Genomic DNA, 22,275 nt, shown 5'->3' on the forward strand with positions numbered 1-22,275 from the left:
TAGACAACATATATTGTAACACCTCGACCGAAAGCGATTTTGGCTTAAAGTTAAATTACGTTATTGTTCCTTGCAGCTGAGGCATTATGTGTACTACATTTTTTGTTATTTCCTATAGACATCTAAAAGTAAAAAAAAATACTCAAATTCATAACTCACAAATAACATTATTTACCATTACTATAGATGAATTCTATTTAAAGTTTTTTTAATTAATACATTTATGGTGGATGCGCCGGAAATCTGTTAAATAATATTGAGGACGAGGTAGTTCTAAATGGTGGTGGGTTGGGACGTTAACGGGGACCGCATGCGGTTAACACCGGCAGCCGCAAACGCGTACGGGTCATTACCTACATACTAGACGGTACATTGCACGCTATAAACGGGTAAATTAACCGTGTCCTGTTCCTCATTATCCTCCGGACCTCGAAATTACGAAACCAGTCCCAATTATAATAGACATTCACGTCTTTAATTAAGACATTACTCATTAAATTTCAAATCTAAAATGAAATTTATTTGGTCATCGTTTGGGATAAATTAGGAGTGTTTATTATTTGAGGAGTCTCAACTATATCCTATTTTTAAAATTTTATTAATACTTCAAAAAAATTATTAAAATTGATAAAAAAATTTGTCCGACTAGATTTGTTACGTTTTAAGTACAATCTATAACTAATTAATCATCCTATTTATTTATTTATTCAGGAATTACTGAATTAGAATTAGAACTTTGAGGAATGGGATTTGCTGGAGCAGCTCTTGGCACTCGAATATGAACAACTCTTCGAGCGACTGAAGGATGAATCAAATCAGCTTTACTCCTCCATTCTCTCCTTTTAATTTCTTCCCTTCGTCGTTTACGATCGATAAAACTAATAACGCAACTGGTTGGTATCCATAAAAGAGCTGTTACAAGCACGACAGTTCCTACGATATTATCTCTTAAAAATAATAGGACTTTATTGATGTTTATATCTTCGATTATATCCCAGAAACGTTCGACTACATCTTGCACGGTTTTTTCGCAATTTCCCTAATAATTAATTACGTGATTAATAAGAATTAATTTTATTAAGGTTATACTTTGTTGCAAAATCCTTGTATGCAAGGAGTTCCATCGGGGAGAACATCTAAAGGCTCAACAGGAAAACACGTTTCATTCATATTCGTTCGACAACATCTCCTACATGCATTTTCAACTATCAAAAATAAATAAAATTAATAAATACATTAATTAATTATTATTTAACCTACTTATATCGCACATACAACTTTGTAAACCTTGAGTTTCACAATATGGTGTGCATTTTCCGTTTCTACATTTCCCTTTTTCTTGGCAATCGGTTCCGTTGGGCATTGGAGGGCTTTTGGGGCACTCTGCTTGTTTTCCGGTACATCTAGATTCTTGTTCGCAAGTTTGATATTGAGCATCCCTACATTTAATCCCGGCTTGCATGTATTGGCAGTTTTGGCAACACGGCGAGTTCTTATCGCTACAAACGGCGCCTTGATTTCTCCTCAATTTACAATCCTTATCGCAACAAGCGTCGTTATCTTCCGTTCCTAATAATCCCGCGTCGCACTCTTCATCACCCTCAACACGCAAATTCCCACAAAAACTTTCTTCCGGCTCGGAAAAACACCGCCCCGATTTCGCTTGCAACACTTTTCGAATCGAACGCAAACTGCAGGGAGAAAATCGTTTGTTGTTGACGTCATATCCGCTTACGCTGTAGGTGTACATTAAATAAGAACCACCTTGTGAGGCGCTCGGTGAACATTCCGGGATATCCGGATCGTGCTCCGACCCCCAATTATGTCCGAATTCATGGGCTGTTACTAAATCGGCTTCACGGGTTATAACACGTTGACCGTAATGATTTCGACTTGAGCTTAAACCAGAATTTAAATAAAGGGTGTATCCATTTTTGAAGTATTCTAAAAAAAAATTTCAACAAGAATTAAAAGATTTATCAAATTTTTTTTGGGTTACGAAGAGTTTTTAATGCACAATACTCTTTAGATGTGTGCATTATAGGCACAATACAACTGCAAACAAATTGCGCAAACAATTTTGCAAAAATTGTGTAGTGTATGGTGTTGATTGATGCGTTGCAGAAATTCAAAATTGTTTCAAATTAGTTGCCCAACGCCATTCGTTGCGCAACCAATTGCATTGTGTATCAATTTCACGTGTGTTAGTAGAAGGTGGTGAAATTGCTTCTCTCAATAGTGTGTCTTGTTTTTGTACCGGGAATTTCATATAACTCGCAATATGTGAATACAATAACCATAGTTACGAAACTACTGTGCACTTGAACATAATAAATAAACCCGAATGATGATAGTTCTAGTATTAGTTCTACTTTTCGTTCAATAAGAATATACCACAATCTAACGCTGAATAACAATTAAAACTGGAACTAACACTAGACCTAGATCTAGAAACATTCGGATTTAGCCACACGTCTCTCAAGGCGGCTAAACCCGAATGATTCTAGTTATAGGTCTTGTGTTAGCTCTGGTGATAGTGCAAAACTAGAACTAACACTATTATGCTGGATGGAATGTTCAAATCATTCCTAAAATTGATCAGCTATTTATCACATTAATGAAGTTGAGGCTCAATCTCCCACATGAAGATTTGAGTATTAGATTCAGTTGCAGTACAGCTACAGTGACCAATATTATAATGACGTGGATCTATTGTGGAGGAGAGCAAAGTTTTGGATCAGATGGTGCCTGGAGATTTGATATTGGCAAATAAAGGTTTCTTAATAAGGACCTTCTTACCACTTGCTTCCACCGTTTTTAACAACACCACAGTTTACAGAATCTCAAGTATACGAAACACAGCAAATTGCAAAAGTCAGGATTCATGTAGAACAGGCCATCAGGAAGATAAAATGTTACAATATTCTGCTATCGTTTTATATACAAATTTCCAATATTCCTAAATTAAAGTAGTTGAGGAAAATTATTGAAGAACATTTTAATTTCAAGTTTTTAATGTTTTAATGTATTTTTTGTAATTCGCTACGGTAATGGAAGCTATAACAGTACTGAAACGGGTGCTGTAATGAGACTCTTTACAGCATCCGATGCTGTAATGAGATTTTAGTAACATTTTATGGAACCAGTTCAAGTTGGTGACATTGGGTCATTAATTTTTCTAGTTGTCAATGTGACAATTTTTGTCTATGGATGTTTAAACACGTTCTTAGCATCAAATACAAGGTCCACAATGATGAGGACATGGACTCTGAGCAATTTCTCTTATTTTGGGAGGTGTACATCAAACTTTTTTTTCAGGTGAATATATTTTGTGTTTTGACAGTTTCTAATTGTCAATTCAAAGTTTCTATTTTCAAGTGTTCCGGTGTTACCAACTGCTACATACCTATTTCCCTACATTGCCAAAATTTACTTTATTTTTGTTAAAAAAAAGTATAAAAACGCGAATTACAAAAAATAGCATAAAAAACACGTTTCATAAGACTTCAAGCGTGTCTTACGAAACTTGTTTTTTAATATACTATTTTGTAATTGAGTGTTTTATTAGCTGTATTAAGCACTCAAATGGATGCGTTTATAGATTTTTATTGTTTTCAAGATTGCCTTCAAGCAGAAATTATTGCATTAAATTAACTCGCCTGGGCAAAAACGAATGAAAATTTCTTAATTAGCAAGTTTCAACAATATATCCAAATGAAAAGTCTTATTTTATCAAACAAAACACGAAAACACTAATTGAAAAATTGTATATAGCGATTTAACGTTAGCAACGAAATTGTTTAGAGTTGGTATAAACTCCGTCAAGGCTTAGGTTGACTATTAAAACTAGAATTAACACAACCTAGAACTAGAAACATTCGAATTTAGCCGCACGTCTCAGAACTAGAAAGTATCGGGTTTAGCCGTGCGTCTGAGAAATGTTTCCAGTTCTAAATCTAGTGCTAGTGTAAGTCTAGTTTTATGTGTTATTCAGCGCTAGATTGTTGTATATTTTTATTGTAATTTTTATTTTTATTGTTGTAATGTCAAATTATATTGACATGTTGCATTTTATGTGGGACAAAGTATACACTTAGTCACGAAAGACTTCGTACAGGCCAGAAATTCGTATTTATAAACAAAATAAACGTTTATTTATAACTGTTATAAAACATTTTACAAATTTCCAACAATTAATAATGATTAAAAATTAAAATATATGCTTCTAGTAAGAATTAAAAAAGATAACAAAGATGAATTACTTTTTTTGATCACACGAAAGTGTTCGTACAATGAGTTATTAACAAAATAACTGAAGAAAAATCCTATTACATAAACAACTAGTATCGTGTTGGTGCTCCTTGCTGTTCTAAAACAGTTTCTAAACGGTTTTGCATCGACGATACTAGGTTTCTAGAAACATCGGGCTTAATATTCTCCCATTCTTTCAAAATCGCTTCTTTATCCTATTTTGTCGCAACTTTCTTTCAATTTCGTCCCATAAATGTTCTATGGGATTTTGGTCAGGCGACTGAGGTAGGTGAATTTAGATTCATCACTAAATAAAACGGTGTTCCAAAATTGAAATTTGCTTTATCAATCCAAAATTTGGATTGATAAAGCTCTTTCCGCATTTGTCTTTCATTAAAACCTTGCTTTCGTAACAGCCGACGAATACATTCTGGATGGATATCCTTTATTGTTTCTTTCGACATCTCTGTCGCCAATATTGGACCACTCAAAATAGGTTCTTTTAATACTTTACGAATATTTTCGCACTGAACATGTCTTAACACATCAGAATTTACGATATACTAAAGTTAAACGAAGTAAGAATGTACGAACATTTTCATGACATCAAAAAACGATATTTTTTTACTTATTTATTTATTTAAATAGAATATGCTTTATTTTATCCATAAAACGTTATTAACTGTTTTACATTATACATTTCGATAACGAAATGTATCGCAAAATTTATAAATAATCGGTTATTTTGTTATATTTTTTCACCTGCACGAAGAATTTTGTGGCTAAGTGTAGGTACGCCCTGGTTTCTATGGAAATATATTTTAGTATATTGTATCTTAAGCGGCCTTCACACGATCAATATTGAATTGTCATTGTAATTCCCTCAGACTATCAATATTTATTGACGATCTACTTAGTTTTGCGCTGGCAGTCAAAGATGTCATACTGTCAAAAAGCTATTTTAGCTTAACAATAAAACGCTGGAAGTAAAAGAAAATATGGGCTAGGGAATGGCTTTTAAAGAGAGAGACACATTTTCTCACATGAATTTGTTGAATGAGGTTCGCGTAACTACTCCAAAAGATTAAGGATTGTCAATCTCTCCCTCAGACTGTCAATATTTATTGTCAATATATCAAATGTTTTGGTTTTTGTCAAACCATGCCATCAATATTGGCAATCTGTCAATCTTTCTACTCTAAACGTTCAATAATATTGTCAATACTCAGATATTGACAATACACAGTGCTTCCCGAAAGTAATGGATAAATTCGTTAAAACAATTAAAAACGGTTTATAGAAAAATCACTGAGATGAATCTAAGGATTTAAATTTTTTACAATTTTTTGGTATAGATTTTAAATTTTTCCGCCATTTTTAAACTAGTTATGACGTCATCGCATTTTATTACGGAATATGAAAGGGGATTTTTTTCTGAATTTGGTACAGCCAAAATTAATATTAGTTGCATAAGAAAATTTTCGAGAAAAATTGCTTTAAAGTTTCATGATTTTCCATTCATTTGAGTTAGAAAAATAGCAGTAGCCATGCGTAACCATAGCAACCAGTTGTTTTAGATATTTTATGATTAATTTTTGATATCTGACACAGTTGTTTTTGATAACACTTGGTTGCCATGGTTACGCATAGCTACTGCTATTTTGCTATCTTAAATGAATGGAAAATCATGAAACTTTAACATAATTTTTCTTGAAAATTTTCTTATGCAACTAATATTAATTAGTTGTTTTATTGTTTATTAAACAGTTGTTTTAGATATTTTATGATTAATTTTTGATATCTGAAACAGTTGGTTGCCATGGTTACGCATAGCTACTGCTATTTTGCTATCTTAAATGAATAAAATCATGAAACTTTAAAATAATTTTTCTCAAAAATTTTCTTATACAACTCATATTAATTATCATTAATCATTAATATTATTACTTACCATCTTGTTAGAATATTTATGTGAATAAAAAACTTTCCTTTTCAGAAGGGTGGAATTTTCTTTATTTTCGGCTCAACCGGTTTCGACTATTCTTTTTTAGTCATCTTCAGGAACAATAGCCACGTCAGTTTCACTCTTAATTTTCAAAATCTGAATTCATCTCTTCTTTTATACAGGGTGATTCATAAGTAATGGGCCAAATTGTAAATGTACGTTCAGGAGGCCAAAATAATAATATTTTCATTAACAATAATGGGTCTTAGTCTGCTCCTTACTGAGATACAGGATGTTAAAGCGAAAAAAATAAAATAGATTTTTGTTAATAGATCAGCTACTTTTCTACATAATGACTCATAGTTGACTTATAGTTTTTGTAAGGGTAAACAATAATGTGTGAGAGGATTTGAGTTAACTCGTAGATGTCGCCACATGCGTCAATGAGCTTTTACGTTTAATGAATAGTTTAAAACATTTTATTGTTAAGTAAACTGATTCATTCTTGTCCTAACATAAATCAAAATGCCGAGACATAATCACTTTTCAAACGAAGAAATGAGAGACATGTTATGCGTTTACGCACAAGAACGTTTTTCTGGGCAAGCAGCATCCAGAAAATATCGTGAAATGTACCCTTACAGAAGGCAGCCAAACCGGAAGATATTTCAAAATATTTATAATCGATTGGGTGAAACAGGTTCATTTCGTCCAAAATATCATACAGGACGTCCTAAGATTATCACTCCGCAGCAAGAAGATGAAATTTTGGTAAGAATTGCGCAAAATTCTGAAATAAGCACTCGTCGATTGTCTGCAGCAACTGGAATAAGCCAACCATCCGTGACTAGAATTTTACACAAGGAAAATTTATATCCCTATCATTTTATACCTGTGCAAAATTTACTTCCAACAGATTATCGAATCAGAGTTCAATTTTGTCAGTGGCTAAAAGGAAAATTGAATAATAATCCAACATTCCTAAATAACATTCTTTTCACGGATGAAGCAACCTTTACCAGACGCGGAGTTTTTAATTGGCGAAATAGTCATGCCTGGGAAACCGAAAACCCTCGTTTAAAAAAAGATAGACATTTCCAGCACGAGTTTAAAATAAATGTGTAGTGCAGTTGAATTACCTCCTAATTTAAATGGAGAGTCATATTTAATTTTTTTAAATAATGACTTAGTCGACCTCTTGGGAGATCTTCCATTACAACTAAGAATAAATATGTGGTTCATGCAAGACGGTGCTCCTCCACATTTTTCACGTGCTGTGCGCGAACATCTGAATGAAACATTCCCTCACCGTTGGATTGGACGTGGTAGTGAATTTCAGTGGCCACCATGTGTGGGGTTACATGAAATCAATGGTCTATGCTGAACCTACTATAAATACACGAGACGAGTTATGGAATAGAATTCAAGATGCAGCCAATTCAATACGAAATAATCCTGCTACATTTTTTAAAGTCAGACAATCCTTAACCAAACGGTTAAATGCGTGTATAAATGCTGGTGGTGGTCATGTTGAAAACCTTTTGCAGTAGCTCATAATTAAGCTAATTCATATGGCGCATGTGGCGACATCTACGAGTTAACTCAAATCCTCTCACACATTATTGTTTACCCTTACAAAAACTATAAGTCAACTATGAGTCATTATGTAGAAAAGTAGCTGATCTATTAATCTATTTTATTTTTTTCGCTTTAACATCCTGTATCTCAGTAAGGAGCAGACTAAGACCCATTATTGTTAATGAAAATATTATTATTTTGGCCTCCTGAACGTACATTTACAATTTGGCCCATTACTTATGAATCACCCTGTATATGTTTTCTTGAATGCTTTGTTATTAAATGATGTTAAAATTGTTTCTAATTTTATGTTTTTTCTTATTTTTTAGATCGTAATATTAATTAGTTGTTTTATTGTTTATTAACCAGTTGTTTTAGATATTTTATGATTAATTTTTGATATCTGAAACAATTGGTTGCCATGGTTACGCATAGCTACTGCTATTTTGCTATCTTAAATGAATGGAAAATCATGAAACTTTAACATAATTTTTCCTCAACATTTTCTTATGCTACTAATATTAATTAGTTGTTTTATTGTTTATTAACCAGTTGTTTTAGATATTTTATGATTAATTTTTGATATCTGAAACAATTGGTTGCCATGGTTACGCATAGCTACTGCTATTTTGCTATCTTAAATGAATGGAAAATCATGAAACTTTAACATAATTTTTCCTCAACATTTTCTTATGCTACTAATATTAATTAGTTGTTTTATTGTTTATTAACCAGTTGTTTTAGATATTTTATGATTAATTTTTGATATCTGAAACAGTTGGTTGTCATGGTTACGCATAGCTACTGCTATTTTGCTATCTTAAATGAATGGAAAATCATGAAACTTTAACATAATGTTTCTCGAAAATTTTCTTATACGGAATATGAAAGGGGATTTTTTTCTGAATTTGGTACAGGCAAAATTAATATTAGTTGCATAACAAAATTTTCGAGAAAAATTGCTTTAAAGTTTCATGATTTTCCATTCATTTGAGTTAGAAAAATAGCAGTAGCCATGCGTAACCATGGCAACCAGTTGTTTTAGATATTTTATGATTAATTTTTGATATCTAACACAGTTGTTTTTGATAACACTTGGTTGCCATGGTTACGCATAGCTACTGCTATTTTGCTATCTTAATTGAATGGAAAATTATGAAACTTTAACATAATTTTTCTCGAAAATTTTCTTATGCAACTAATATTAATTAATTGTTTTATTGTTTATTAAACAGTTGTTTTAGATATAATTAATTTTCGTTATCTGAAACAGTTGGTTGCCATGGTTACGCATAGCTATTGCTATTTTGCTATCTTAAATGAATGGAAAATCATGAAACTCAAAAATCAAAAATTTTCTTATGCAACTAATATTAATTAGTTGTTTTATTGTTTATTAAACAGTTGTTTTAGATATTTTATGTTTAATTTTCGTTATCTGAAACAGTTGGTTGCCATGGTTACGCATAGCTACTGCTATTTTGCTATCTTAAATGAAAGGAAAATCATGAAACTTTAACATAACGTTTCTCGAAAATTTTCTTATGCAACTAATATTAATTAGTTGTTTTATTGTTTATTAACCAGTTATTTTAGATATTTTATGATTAATTTTCGTTATCTGAAACAGTTGGTTGCCATGGTTACGCATAGCTACTGCTATTTTGCTATCTTAAATGAATGGAACTTTAACATAATTTTTCTCGAAAATTTTCTTATGTAACCAATATTAATATTGACTGTCCTAGATTTAGAAAAAAGTCCTCTTTCATATTCTGTAATAGAAATGGGGTATTGCTATTTGAAAAAAATATCGATGACGTCGTTACTCGTTTAAAAATGGTGGAAAAAATTTAAAATCTATACCAAACAATTGCAAAAAAATTAAATCTTTAGACCCGTTTCAGCGATTTTTCCATAAACTGTTCTGAATTGTTTTAACGAATTTATCCGTTACTTTTCGAAAACCTGTATATTGATCGTGTGAATGCCGCTTTAAGTGAAATTCACTGTATAAGTGGTGTTACCATGACCAATAATTCATCAAAAGTAGTGAGATCCATTCGTAAATAATTTTTATAGTGTAATGGTGAACTCAATTTAAGTTTTTTGAGAAGATTTGGGTGACCTTTTCTTTAACCACTCTCATCCATACTCTGTTTCCTTTTCCTTTTTCTAACACCATCCATTTCGACGCAACAGCAATTATTATAGCTAAAGAGGCTGCTTCCTCAAACATCATGTTTCCATGCTTACACAACACAATCAATTGAAGTTTGTTGTAATAAATAATTGTGCAACGTCAGTTTGCGGAATTTGTTTGCAGATATATGGGGCCTATTAAACGGTTAATTAGTACCTGGGGTACAAATACCACCGACGGAGTTCCGTCGAGGTGAACCAACATAAGCAAGCCCCAAAATGCCACCTTCGAATTTTAAATCGGTGAATAAATGAGCCAAGCAGAAGTCTTTATGAGTATACTCCCTGCTAAAAACCTGTATGTGTAAAAAATACCTTTGTTAACACACCTCCACCAAAGAAAATCGTATTAAAGAAATAACAAACATGTTAAGACAAAAAACAGACAAAAAAAGCTTCAAGAAAGATAAGTATAAAAACAAAAATCTAATAATAACCGGGGGTGCAAATTCCTCCATGCGAATACAGTCTCGGTGAAGCGATATAGGCCAATCCAAGCACAGATTGGGTTTTAAACGTTTGGTGCGTAAATAGATGCGCTAAACAAAATCGTTTGATGTCAGGTTGTCTTGAAAATACCTTTAAAAAGATTACATTTATAAATCAACACTTAAAAGAATCAAACTAACCTAAAAAAATCAAAAATCATGCTCAAATATGCAAAAAAATACTAATTAAATGTTAATTCAAATCCAGATTAATTAATAAATACCTCTAATAAATTTCTAACATCCCATTTATCTCGATTCATATTATAATGGGCATCGCCATTACGAATATGTGTCGGTTCATTATGAACGACGATTTTCTTAATAACAAACCCCATTCCTTTGAAGCCATCGATTTCATGTCGATCTTGCCATATTGTATCATTATATATTTTATGAACTCGATCTATTAAACTAATCAAATAATTAATAGTAGTTTTTGTATTACTCCCACCCATTTCTTGATAAAACCGATAATCAGCAACCAATAACAACGGGCACCTAGTTTTTGTTGGAGTATATTCATATTGATCAATTTGTCGTTTTTCTCGATGCACCTCAGATAACCAAGGACTTTCTTCGTCATCATCACTTTCTAATTCTAATCCTTCCTTAATGTAACCACAAGTTTTTGGTGCAAACTCATTTAAATTGTCTAATTCCCAACTTAATTTAATATCCGATTGTTTATAAGTAATCATAGTTCGATTATCAGAAATGGGTAAATGTCTCCAAGAAGGTTCAATATGATAAATTTCCTCTGGTAAATGAATAAATCCGGTCATAACACCATCATTGTCCATGTGCAAGCTTACATGGGACGTTGTCTCCCCAAAAACTCGTCCATCATAAAACGAATTATGGTCAATGTGGATGGAGGATTCTTTTCCATCACCGTCAACTGAATATGCCTTAAATTTCGAATGTAACACATCTTTCTTAGGGGTTAAAATTAAACGAAAATCTTTCCCCAAAGTTTGAAAATTGATTTCTTTAATTTTATTGAATTTATGGTTCGATTCTTTTAAACCTCTTTTAACTATTTTATGGTTTAGGTCATCAGCATGGAGTGTTTCGAAATATTTCAAGTTTTTATAAATAGAAGCTAAAATAAAAGTTATTATTTTGTAATTGTAACATATTTAACTTACCGTTTATACAAAAAGCGAAATTAATAAGTAAAATTAAGAGATATTTGAAAATGAAGTTCATTTTTAAAAATTTATTAAGTACATATTTGACATTTGACAGTTGTCAGGTGATCAATACATTTGAAGTTGTTGCAATTAATTTGTTTATTTGATTAAATACGAAATGATTTTAATATAAAATTTAATATTAAATCGAAATTATTTTTATTGGTATTATAATAAAGATTAATTTATTATTTGATTAACTTAATTTTCGTTATGCGTTGTAATCTAACTTCACTCTAAACTGAAACTAAATTTAAGTAAATCATTTAAAACAATATTTATTTATTAATTAGAATTATTTTCTTATTATTAATCTAAATAATTAAGTATCATTATATCTACATTTACATTTACATGATGATCAATACATTTGAAGTGATTTGAAGTTGTTGCAATTAATTTTTTTATTTGATTAAATACGAAATGATTTTATTATAAAATTTAATATTAAATCGTAATTATTTTTATTGGTATTATAATAAAGATTAATTTATTATTTGATTAACTTAATTTTCTTTGTGCATTATAATCTAACTTCACTCTAAACCGAAATAAATTTAAGTAAATCATTTAAAACAATATTTATTTATTAATCACATTTATTTCCTTATTATTAATCTAAATAATTAAGTAAATTTAAAAGTGAATTTAAATAAACTTTTATGATAATGACGTGTGATAACTGTGACATATCAACATTGTACCTCACTTCACTCGTAATACAACCGGCGAAACTGAAGGTGAAACATGGCAAGTTTTTTACAAAAAAACATGAATTTTTGCCATATTTTATTATCTTACTTAGCCCTAATTAGTTTAATCTCATCATCTGAAGTGCCAAGGCCCCGCGGAGTGTCATTATCAAGAGCCTCTCTTTATAATCCAGGCGAAGATTTTACATGTTTCGATGGTAGCTTAACAATTCCATTTACACATATAAACGATGATTATTGTGATTGTTTGGATGGAAGTGATGAACCAGGTACAGCGGCTTGCCCCAACGGTGTTTTTCACTGTACAAACGCCGGTCATAAATCCCTAAATATCGCATCATCACGTGTTAATGACGGTGTTTGCGATTGTTGTGATGGTTCTGATGAATATTCCAATGAAAAAACGGGTTGTGTTAATAATTGCAATGAATTGGGGCGAAGCGCCAGAGAGGAGGCTCAAAAAAAGGCGGATTTATTAAAAGCTGGTAAACAGTTAAGAGCTGATTTAATACAAAAAGGTGTTCAATTAAGACAAGAAAAGAAAGAACAATTAACCGAGTTGGAAAAAAATAGAGGTGAAGCTGAAAAGATTAAAGAAGAAAAGGAGTTGTTAAAAAAACAAATTGAGGAGTTAGAAAATGCTGCTTTGGCTAAATACAGAGAAATTGAAGAGGAAGAAAGAAAAAGAAAAGAGGAGGAAGAAGCCGAAAAAAATAAAAAAGAAGCAACAGAGAAATTTATCTTATTAGATTCAAATGGTGATGGTAAAATTGATATCTCTGAGTTACAAACAAGGAAGACATTTGATCAAGATCGTAATGGTGAGGTCTCTGAGGAAGAAGCAAAATATTTTTTGAACTCAAAAGAAGAAGTTGAATTTGATGAATTTTTAGCTGATTCTTGGACCAAAATTAAACCATACATGTTGATTGAAGATGGTTTTTATAAACCACCAGAAGAAACTGACAGAGAAGAAACTCAAACTCAAGCAGGTAATGAAGACATAGATGATATTGAAACAAACAATGAAACCGAAGATTCTGATGATCTTGATCACGAAGAACCCGAAGAAGAGGAAGATGAAGAAGAAGAACCCATTGAAAAAGCTCCAGAACCAACCCCCACCGTTCAATACGATGAGGACACTCAAAAACTCATTGATCAAGCTAATCACGCCCGTAAAGAATTTGGTGATGCAGAAAAAGAAGTTAATCATATTGAAAGACAAGTTAAAGATATTCAAGATTATTTAGAGAAAGATTTTGGTCCTGAAGAAGAATTCGCAACCTTAGATGGTCAATGTTTCGAATACACCGATTATGAATACATTTATAAGTTATGTCCCTTTGATAGTGCAGTACAAAAACCAAAATCAAGCTCATCAGAAACTAGGTTAGGTGTTTGGTCGAAATGGACAGGTCCTGAAGATGATCACTACTCAATGATGCTATACGATAGGGGCCAATCTTGTTGGAATGGACCCCAAAGGTCAACACAAGTTCGTTTAAGTTGCGGCGGTGAAAATAAGGTTACTGCCGTGTCTGAGCCGAATAGGTGCGAATATTTATTTGATTTTATGACGCCGGCCGCGTGTAAAGATGTTCCTTCCGAATCGCATGATGATATACATGATGAACTTTAATGTGCTCTTTTGAATACGAATAGAAAAATTCATTGATACTGTACTTTTTTTTTGTATAAGAAGTGTAGGTTATTTTTCTTCTTTTTTTTTTGAGGTTAACACCATTTTTCCTACGCGATTTATCATGAATAAATAAATATTTATACTTTAAGTGTTCAAGTTGATTTAAACCTTTCTTATCCTTTAATTTATTTTTTAGGCCCGGTATATTCATCTTCAAGTAATGTGGGAAAAATTCAAGAATCATTGCGTGGTTTAAAAATCGCCGCAAGTCTCTCAAAACGGCTAAATCCGAATGGATTCTAGTTAACACTAGAACTAGAAACATTTGAGTTTAGCCGTCTTAACCAGGCGTCTGTGTGGTGGGGTATCATACCCCAAAGTTTTAAAATCCTCGCGCGTTTTTACTTTTATGCCCTATCATTTCAGACGCCACAGTACCTTTCCACAACTTTATGAGCAAACGTAAAAGATTCCAAATCGTCCTGGATCCCTACCACACAGGTAACTAAAAAATTCGCTGCAAATTTATTTATAGCAAGAGCCCATCTTTGCTATGTACATGCATATTAGTAATTCGATGTTTCCTTAGCATGTGTATGAATTAGAAGAGGATGAAAAATCGATTGGATCCAATCCTGAAAGTGAGGAAGACAACGTAAGTGGAAGTAATCATGACAGTGGGAGCGAGGAAGATGACGACGAGCAAGATGATTGTGCATCAAGTGAACTAAACACAAACAAACATGCAAAGACAACCTATTATTTTGGCAAAGGCGGAACAAAATGTATTATCCAAGAGATGTAAGGACGCGGAAACAAAATATTGTTACACATTTGCCAGGCATCAAAAGAGCCGGAAAAATGCGAAAACACCATTTCAATGCTTTGAGTTGTTATTCTACAATCAAATTATAGAAATAAATAGAAAAGTTTAGAAAAACTACTCTCATATTTGCAATTTGATAACATTGAGGATGTGGACGTTAAAGCTTAATAGTGGCTTGGCAGTATTTTGGAAAATTATAAGAAAATATAAACTTAAACGCCTCAATTACTGAAAGAGAGTAGATATTGCTGGCAGAAGACTTTACAGAAGACTTCACACTTCTACCAGAAGACGAAATACTGTTGGTAGAAGACTAGCTATTGCTAGTGAAAGACTAAATATTGCAACTGAAGCACATCCTTCTTACAGAAAACTACACACTATTAAAAAACCAAACATTGTTAGCAGAAGAATTAATTTTATTGTCAGAAGACTAAATTATGCTGTCAGAAAACTAGATATTACCAATGGTAGAAATCCCGTTTAAATTTCTGTCCAATATTTGTTAAAATTGCATCCCTCGCTTCCCGATTTTGGAAAATTATTAGAAAATATAAACTTAAACGCCTCAATTACTGAAAGAGAGTAGATATTGCTGGCAGAAGATTTTACAGAAGACTTCACACTTCTACCAGAAGACGAAATACTGTTGGTAGAAGACTAGATATTGCTAGTGAAAGACTAAATATTGCAAATGAAGCACATCCTTCTTACAGAAAACTACACACTATTAAAAAACCAAACATTGTTAGCAGAAGAATTAATTTTATTGTCAGAAGACTAAATTATGTTGTCAGAAAACTAGATATTACCAATGGTAGAAATCCCGTTTAAATTTCTGTCCAATATTTGTTAAAATTGCATCCCTCGCTTCCCGATTTTGGAAAATTATTAGAAAATATAAACTTAAACGCCTCAATTACTGAAAGAGAGTAGATATTGCTGGCAGAAGATTTTACAGAAGACTTCACACTTCTACCAGAAGACGAAATACTGTTGGTAGAAGACTAGATATTGCTAGTGAAAGACTAAATATTGCAAATGAAGCACATCCTTCTTACAGAAAACTACACACTATTAAAAAACCAAACATTGTTAGCAGAAGAATTAATTTTATTGTCAGAAGACTAAATTATGTTGTCAGAAAACTAGATATTACCAATGGTAGAAATCCCGTTTAAATTTCTGTCCAATATTTGTTAAAATTGCATCCCTCGCTTCCCGATTTTGGAAAATTATTAGAAAATATAAACTTAAACGCCTCAATTACTGAAAGAGAGTAGATATTGCTAGCAGAAGACTTTACAGAAGACTTCACACTTCTACCAGAAGACGAAATACTGTTGGTAGAAGACTAGATATTGCTAGTGAAAGACTAAATATTGCAAATAAAGCACATCCTTCTTACAGAAAACTACACACTACTATTAAAAAACCAAACATTCTTAGCAGAAGAATTAATTTTATTGTCAGAAGACCAAATTATGTTGTCAGAAAACTAGATATTACCAATGGTAGAAATCCCGTTTAAATTTCTGTCCAATATTTGTTAAAATTGCATCCCTCGCTTCCCGATTTTGGAAAATTATTAGAAAATATAAACTTAAACGCCTCAATTACTGAAAGAGAGTAGATATTGCTGGCAGAAGATTTTACAGAAGACTTCACACTTCTACCAGAAGACGAAATACTGTTGGTAGAAGACTAGATATTGCTAGTGAAAGACTAAATATTGCAAATGAAGCACATCCTTCTTACAGAAAACTACACACTATTAAAAAACCAAACATTGTTAGCAGAAGAATTAATTTTATTGTCAGAAGACTAAATTATGTTGTCAGAAAACTAGATATTACCAATGGTAGCAATCCCGTTTAAATTTCTGTCCAATATTTGTTAAAATTGCATCCCTCGCTTCCCGATTTTGGAAAATTATTAGAAAATATAAACTTAAACGCCTCAATTACTGAAAGAGAGTAGATATTGCTGGCAGAAGATTTTACAGAAGACTTCACACTTCTACCAGAAGACGAAATACTGTTGGTAGAAGACTAGATATTGCTAGTGAAAGACTAAATATTGCAAATGAAGCACATCCTTCTTACAGAAAACTACACACTATTAAAAAACCAAACATTGTTAGCAGAAGAATTAATTTTATTGTCAGAAGACTAAATTATGTTGTCAGAAAACTAGATATTACCAATGGTAGAAATCCCGTTTAAATTTCTGTCCAATATTTGTTAAAATTGCATCCCTCGCTTCCCGATTTTGGAAAATTATTAGAAAATATAAACTTAAACGCCTCAATTACTGAAAGAGAGTAGATATTGCTGGCAGAAGATTTTACAGAAGACTTCACACTTCTACCAGAAGACGAAATACTGTTGGTAGAAGACTAGATATTGCTAGTGAAAGACTAAATATTGCAGGTAAAGCACATCCTTCTTACAGAAAACTACACACTACTATTAAAAAACCAAACATTCTTAGCAGAAGAATTAATTTTATTGTCAGAAGACCAAATTATGTTGTCAGAAAACTAGATATTACCAATGGTAGAAATCCCGTTTAAATTTCTGTCCAATATTTGTTAAAATTGCATCCCTCGCTTCCCGATTTTGGAAAATTATTAGAAAATATAAACTTAAACGCCTCAATTACTGAAAGAGAGTAGATATTGCTGGCAGAAGATTTTACAGAAGACTTCACACTTCTACCAGAAGACGAAATACTGTTGGTAGAAGACTAGATATTGCTAGTGAAAGACTAAATATTGCAGGTAAAGCACATCCTTCTTACAGAAAACTACACACTACTATTAAAAAACCAAACATTCTTAGCAGAAGAATTAATTTTATTGTCAGAAGACCAAATTATGTTGTCAGAAAACTAGATATTACCAATGGTAGAAATCCCGTTTAAATTTCTGTCCAATATTTGTTAAAATTGCATCCCTCGCTTCCCGATTTTGGAAAATTATTAGAAAATATAAACTTAAACGCCTCAATTACTGAAAGAGAGTAGATATTGCTGGCAGAAGATTTTACAGAAGACTTCACACTTCTACCAGAAGACGAAATACTGTTGGTAGAAGACTAGATATTGCTAGTGAAAGACTAAATATTGCAGGTAAAGCACATCCTTCTTACAGAAAACTACACACTACTATTAAAAAACCAAACATTCTTAGCAGAAGAATTAATTTTATTGTCAGAAGACCAAATTATGTTGTCAGAAAACTAGATATTACCAATGGTAGAAATCCCGTTTAAATTTCTGTCCAATATTTGTTAAAATTGCATCCCTCGCTTCCCGATTTTGGAAAATTATTAGAAAATATAAACTTAAACGCCTCAATTACTGAAAGAGAGTAGATATTGCTGGCAGAAGATTTTACAGAAGACTTCACACTTCTACCAGAAGACGAAATACTGTTGGTAGAAGACTAGATATTGCTAGTGAAAGACTAAATATTGCAAATGAAGCACATCCTTCTTACAGAAAACTACACACTATTAAAAAACCAAACATTGTTAGCAGAAGAATTAATTTTATTGTCAGAAGACTAAATTATGTTGTCAGAAAACTAGATATTACCAATGGTAGAAATCCCGTTTAAATTTCTGTCCAATATTTGTTAAAATTGCATCCCTCGCTTCCCGATTTTGGAAAATTATTAGAAAATATAAACTTAAACGCCTCAATTACTGAAAGAGAGTAGATATTGCTGGCGGAAGATTTTACAGAAGACTTCACACTTCTACCAGAAGACGAAATACTGTTGGTAGAAGACTAGATATTGCTAGTGAAAGACTAAATATTGCAAATGAAGCACATCCTTCTTACAGAAAACTACACACTACTATTAAAAAACCAAACATTCTTAGCAGAAGAATTAATTTTATTGTCAGAAGACCAAATTATGTTGTCAGAAAACTAGATATTACCAATGGTAGAAATCCCGTTTAAATTTCTGTCCAATATTTGTTAAAATTGCATCCCTCGCTTCCCGATTTTGGAAAATTATTAGAAAATATAAACTTAAACGCCTCAATTACTGAAAGAGAGTAGATATTGCTGGCAGAAGATTTTACAGAAGACTTCACACTTCTACCAGAAGACGAAATACTGTTGGTAGAAGACTAGATATTGCTAGTGAAAGACTAAATATTGCAAATGAAGCACATCCTTCTTACAGAAAACTACACACTACTATTAAAAAACCAAACATTCTTAGCAGAAGAATTAATTTTATTGTCAGAAGACCAAATTATGTTGTCAGAAAACTAGATATTACCAATGGTAGAAATCCCGTTTAAATTTCTGTCCAATATTTGTTAAAATTGCATCCCTCGCTTCCCGATTTTGGAAAATTATTAGAAAATGTAAACTTAAACGCCTCAATTACTGAAAGAGACTAGATATTGCTGGCAGAAGACTTTACAGAAGACTTCACACTTCTACCAGAAGACGAAATACTGTTGGTAGAAGACTAGATATAGCTAGTGAAAAACTAAATATTGCAAATGAAGCACATCCTTCTTACAGAAAACTACACACTACTATTAAAAAACCAAACATTCTTAGCAGAAGAATTAATTTTATTGTCAGAAGACCAAATTATGTTGTCAGAAAACTAGATATTACCAATGGTAGAAATCCCGTTTAAATTTCTGTCCAATATTTGTTAAAATTGCATCCCTCGCTTCCCGATTTCTATGTTCCTTAGATTTAGTATTCCAAAGAACTGAATTTTCTTTATACACCTCAATTAATTCTTCTTGAGACCATTTTCTTTTAGGCGTCATCTTTAAACGTGTTATACTGAGAATACTCGCAGCAAAATTCGAATAGTGTTCCTTTTTTGACAGTTACTTTCACGATAGATAAATAATAGTGCGTGTCCACTTGAGTACAAATCTCAACCTGTTCTCTCTCCGAACGTTGGTGGTGACTCTCTGATAGTTACTCTTAGATGTGTGTTCACCAGAAAAAATACTCTCGATAGCTTCTCTTGGGAGCATTTATCGCAAGTGAACACCTAGCTTTAGGATAGATCAGTTTTGTTTTGAAACCCTAATTATAGCATGAAGGAATGTCGGTTTTCTTTTTAGCAAGAACTTCTGTTTGAAAAATGGTTATGTCCGAGCTGAGGGATAATTTAATGAGACTATTTGGTCCACCAATCCAGATCCAACTGTCTTTGAATCATCAGCATACCAGGCAAGGGTTCCTCTTTTAGTGTGAAGGAATCTCGGTTTTCTTTTGAACCCCAATTATAGCGTGAAGGAATGTCGGTTTTCTTTTGAACCCATATTATAGCGTGAAGAAATTCCAATTATAGCATGAAGGAATGTTAGGATAGGTTAGTTTTGTTTTGGTCCCTAATTATAGCGTGAAGGAATGTCGGTTTTCTTTTGAACCCAAATTATAGCGTGAAGAAACTCCAATTATAGCGTGAAGGAATGTTAGGATAGGTCAGTTTTGTTTTGGTCCCTAATTATAGCGTGAAGGAATGTCGGTTTTCTTTTGAACCCAAATTATAGCGTGAAGAAACTCCAATTATAGCGTGAAGGAATGTTAGGATAGGTCAGTTTTGTTTTGGTGCCCTAATTATAGCGTGAAGGAATGTCGGTTTTCTTTTGAACCCTAATTATATCGTGAAGAAACGGCAATTATAGTGTGAAGGAATGTTACGATAGGTCAGTTTTGTTTTGGAACCCTAATTATAGCATGAAGGAATGTCGATTTTCTTTTGAATCTTAATTATACTCTTTAAATAATAACTCTTTTACTTTCTGATAGATAACTGATGCAGACAACGAATTGTGGACACATGTAGTTTCTATGAACCCATTGCATTATTCATAGAGAAGCTCTTGCATCAAAGCACCTGAGTCCACACTGAATCAGGTGATAGAGCATGTAAATTTTATAACTGTGTTAGAATGTGAGAGTCGAATACTGGTCTTTGTTGTACTATAGCAAAGCAAGATGGATCTCACAAGATACTGTTTCATCACGTACTTTTGAATTATGGCAAGAAATCTTAATTTAAAAAAGAAAGTATACAAAAATGCAAAATATATGGCTGATAACGATGTACTAGTATATTTTGGAATTTTGGATTTTAATAAAATATCCTCTTTTAACTGCGATGGACCTGATGGACATTCAGGTTTAGCCTTCTTAAGAGACGCACGGCTAAGCCCGAATGTTTCTGGTTCTAGGTCTAGTGTCAGTTCTACTTTTCTTTCAATAAAAATATACTACAATCTAACGCTGAATAACATTTAGAAGTAGAACTAACACTAGACCTAGAACTAGAAACATTCGGGTTTAGCCCCACGTCTCCCAAGACGGCTAAACCCGATACTTTCTAGTTCTAGGTCTAGTGTTAGTTCTTGTTTTACTGCAATAAAAACCTACCACTGTCACTAGTCCTAACATTAGACCTAGAACGAGATATATTCAGGTTTAGTCGTCTTAAGAGACGCCGTTTGAAATCAAACCAATTAATTAAATATTAGCAAATCTACTGTTTAAACAAGCATAATACTTTTATATTCAGAATAACCCGATACCTCCAATTGAGCAATTTTTGTTAACTATGTGGTTTTATGCTACTGGACGTTTTTATATTTCTGTGAGCAATTTTGTGAATATACATAAGAATGCAGCTTGATTAATTATAAAGCGTACAACTAAAGCTATATGTCAGTTGAGAGATTAATACATATATATGCCAAGAAATGACTAAGAAAAAATGGAAACAAGGTTAAAGTTTTTCCAAATTGCCCGTTTTCTAAAAGTCTTAGGTGCTATAGATGGTACACATATTCGGCGTCAATTTCCAGGTGAGTTAATAATAAGATAACATTCAGTAATGTTTATTCGAATTGTTGTAGGTGGAGAAATTTTTAGAAAACAATGCACAATTAATAATTCGCGAAATTGTGAAAAAGCTAGATTTGTATCCGATTAAATGGGAGACAAAGTTTTATTAGTGCATATCCACAATGCCGATATTTAATGAACAACAGATGAAAACTGAAAGCAGATATCAAAAATCTGATATAACAACAAGAAATGTTGAGAGGACATTTGGAGTTTGGAAGAGGAGATTCTACAACAACAAATTGTAGTAGCGACAGCTATCCTTCACAACATTGCCTCATATAGAGATGAAATACCTAACCAAGATGAAGATTACGTGTTAAGATTAAAATAAGTGTTTCCAACAATATTTATATTGCAAATTTTTAATTTTCATATCCAATTGGTGGGCCTCTTCTTCATTCACAATTTTGGATTATTTGCAACTCTTTTTCTTTAATTTCCCTCTCTAATTTGGCATTTTGCATTTAGATCAATTCTAGCTTAAAATCAGCCACAGAGGAAAATTTCGTTGCAACAGTTTCATTCCTA

At 32.3% G+C, this 22,275-nt stretch overlaps 2 protein-coding genes across 5 annotated transcripts; one reads left to right on the forward strand and one right to left on the reverse strand.

The window, feature by feature from the left end:
* Nucleotides 1-582: 582 nt before the first annotated feature.
* Nucleotides 583-11,723, reverse strand: LOC111419993 (ADAM 17-like protease Tace). Of its 4 annotated transcripts, none has more exons than XM_023052898.2 (6): nt 11,616-11,723; nt 10,689-11,569; nt 10,134-10,272; nt 1,261-1,944; nt 1,090-1,205; nt 583-1,039 (listed from the first exon to the last, which is right to left on the reverse strand). In XM_023052898.2, the coding sequence occupies exons 1-6, from the start codon at nt 11,674-11,676 to the stop codon at nt 704-706; spliced, it is 2,217 nt and encodes a 738-aa protein (XP_022908666.2). In that variant the 5' UTR covers nt 11,677-11,723; the 3' UTR covers nt 583-703. The 4 variants fall into 4 exon arrangements, with proteins under 4 accessions (XP_022908666.2, XP_022908664.2, XP_071050811.1 ...); XM_023052896.2 differs by lacking the exon at nt 10,134-10,272 and adding an exon at nt 10,414-10,555; XM_071194709.1 differs by lacking the exons at nt 583-1,039; nt 1,090-1,205; nt 1,261-1,944 and adding an exon at nt 10,414-10,555 and having other exon boundaries at nt 10,184-10,272.
* Nucleotides 11,724-12,371: 648 nt separating this feature from the next.
* Nucleotides 12,372-14,166, forward strand: LOC111419994 (glucosidase 2 subunit beta). The gene has a single exon (XM_023052899.2). It carries the CDS (start codon nt 12,408-12,410, stop codon nt 14,013-14,015), a length of 1,608 nt encoding a protein of 535 aa, XP_022908667.1. The 5' UTR covers nt 12,372-12,407; the 3' UTR covers nt 14,016-14,166.
* Nucleotides 14,167-22,275: the final 8,109 nt, after the last annotated feature.

This window comes from Onthophagus taurus, chromosome 3 (genome assembly GCF_036711975.1).
Source record: "Onthophagus taurus isolate NC chromosome 3, IU_Otau_3.0, whole genome shotgun sequence".
In the NCBI taxonomy this organism is placed as follows: domain Eukaryota; kingdom Metazoa; phylum Arthropoda; class Insecta; order Coleoptera; family Scarabaeidae; genus Onthophagus; species Onthophagus taurus.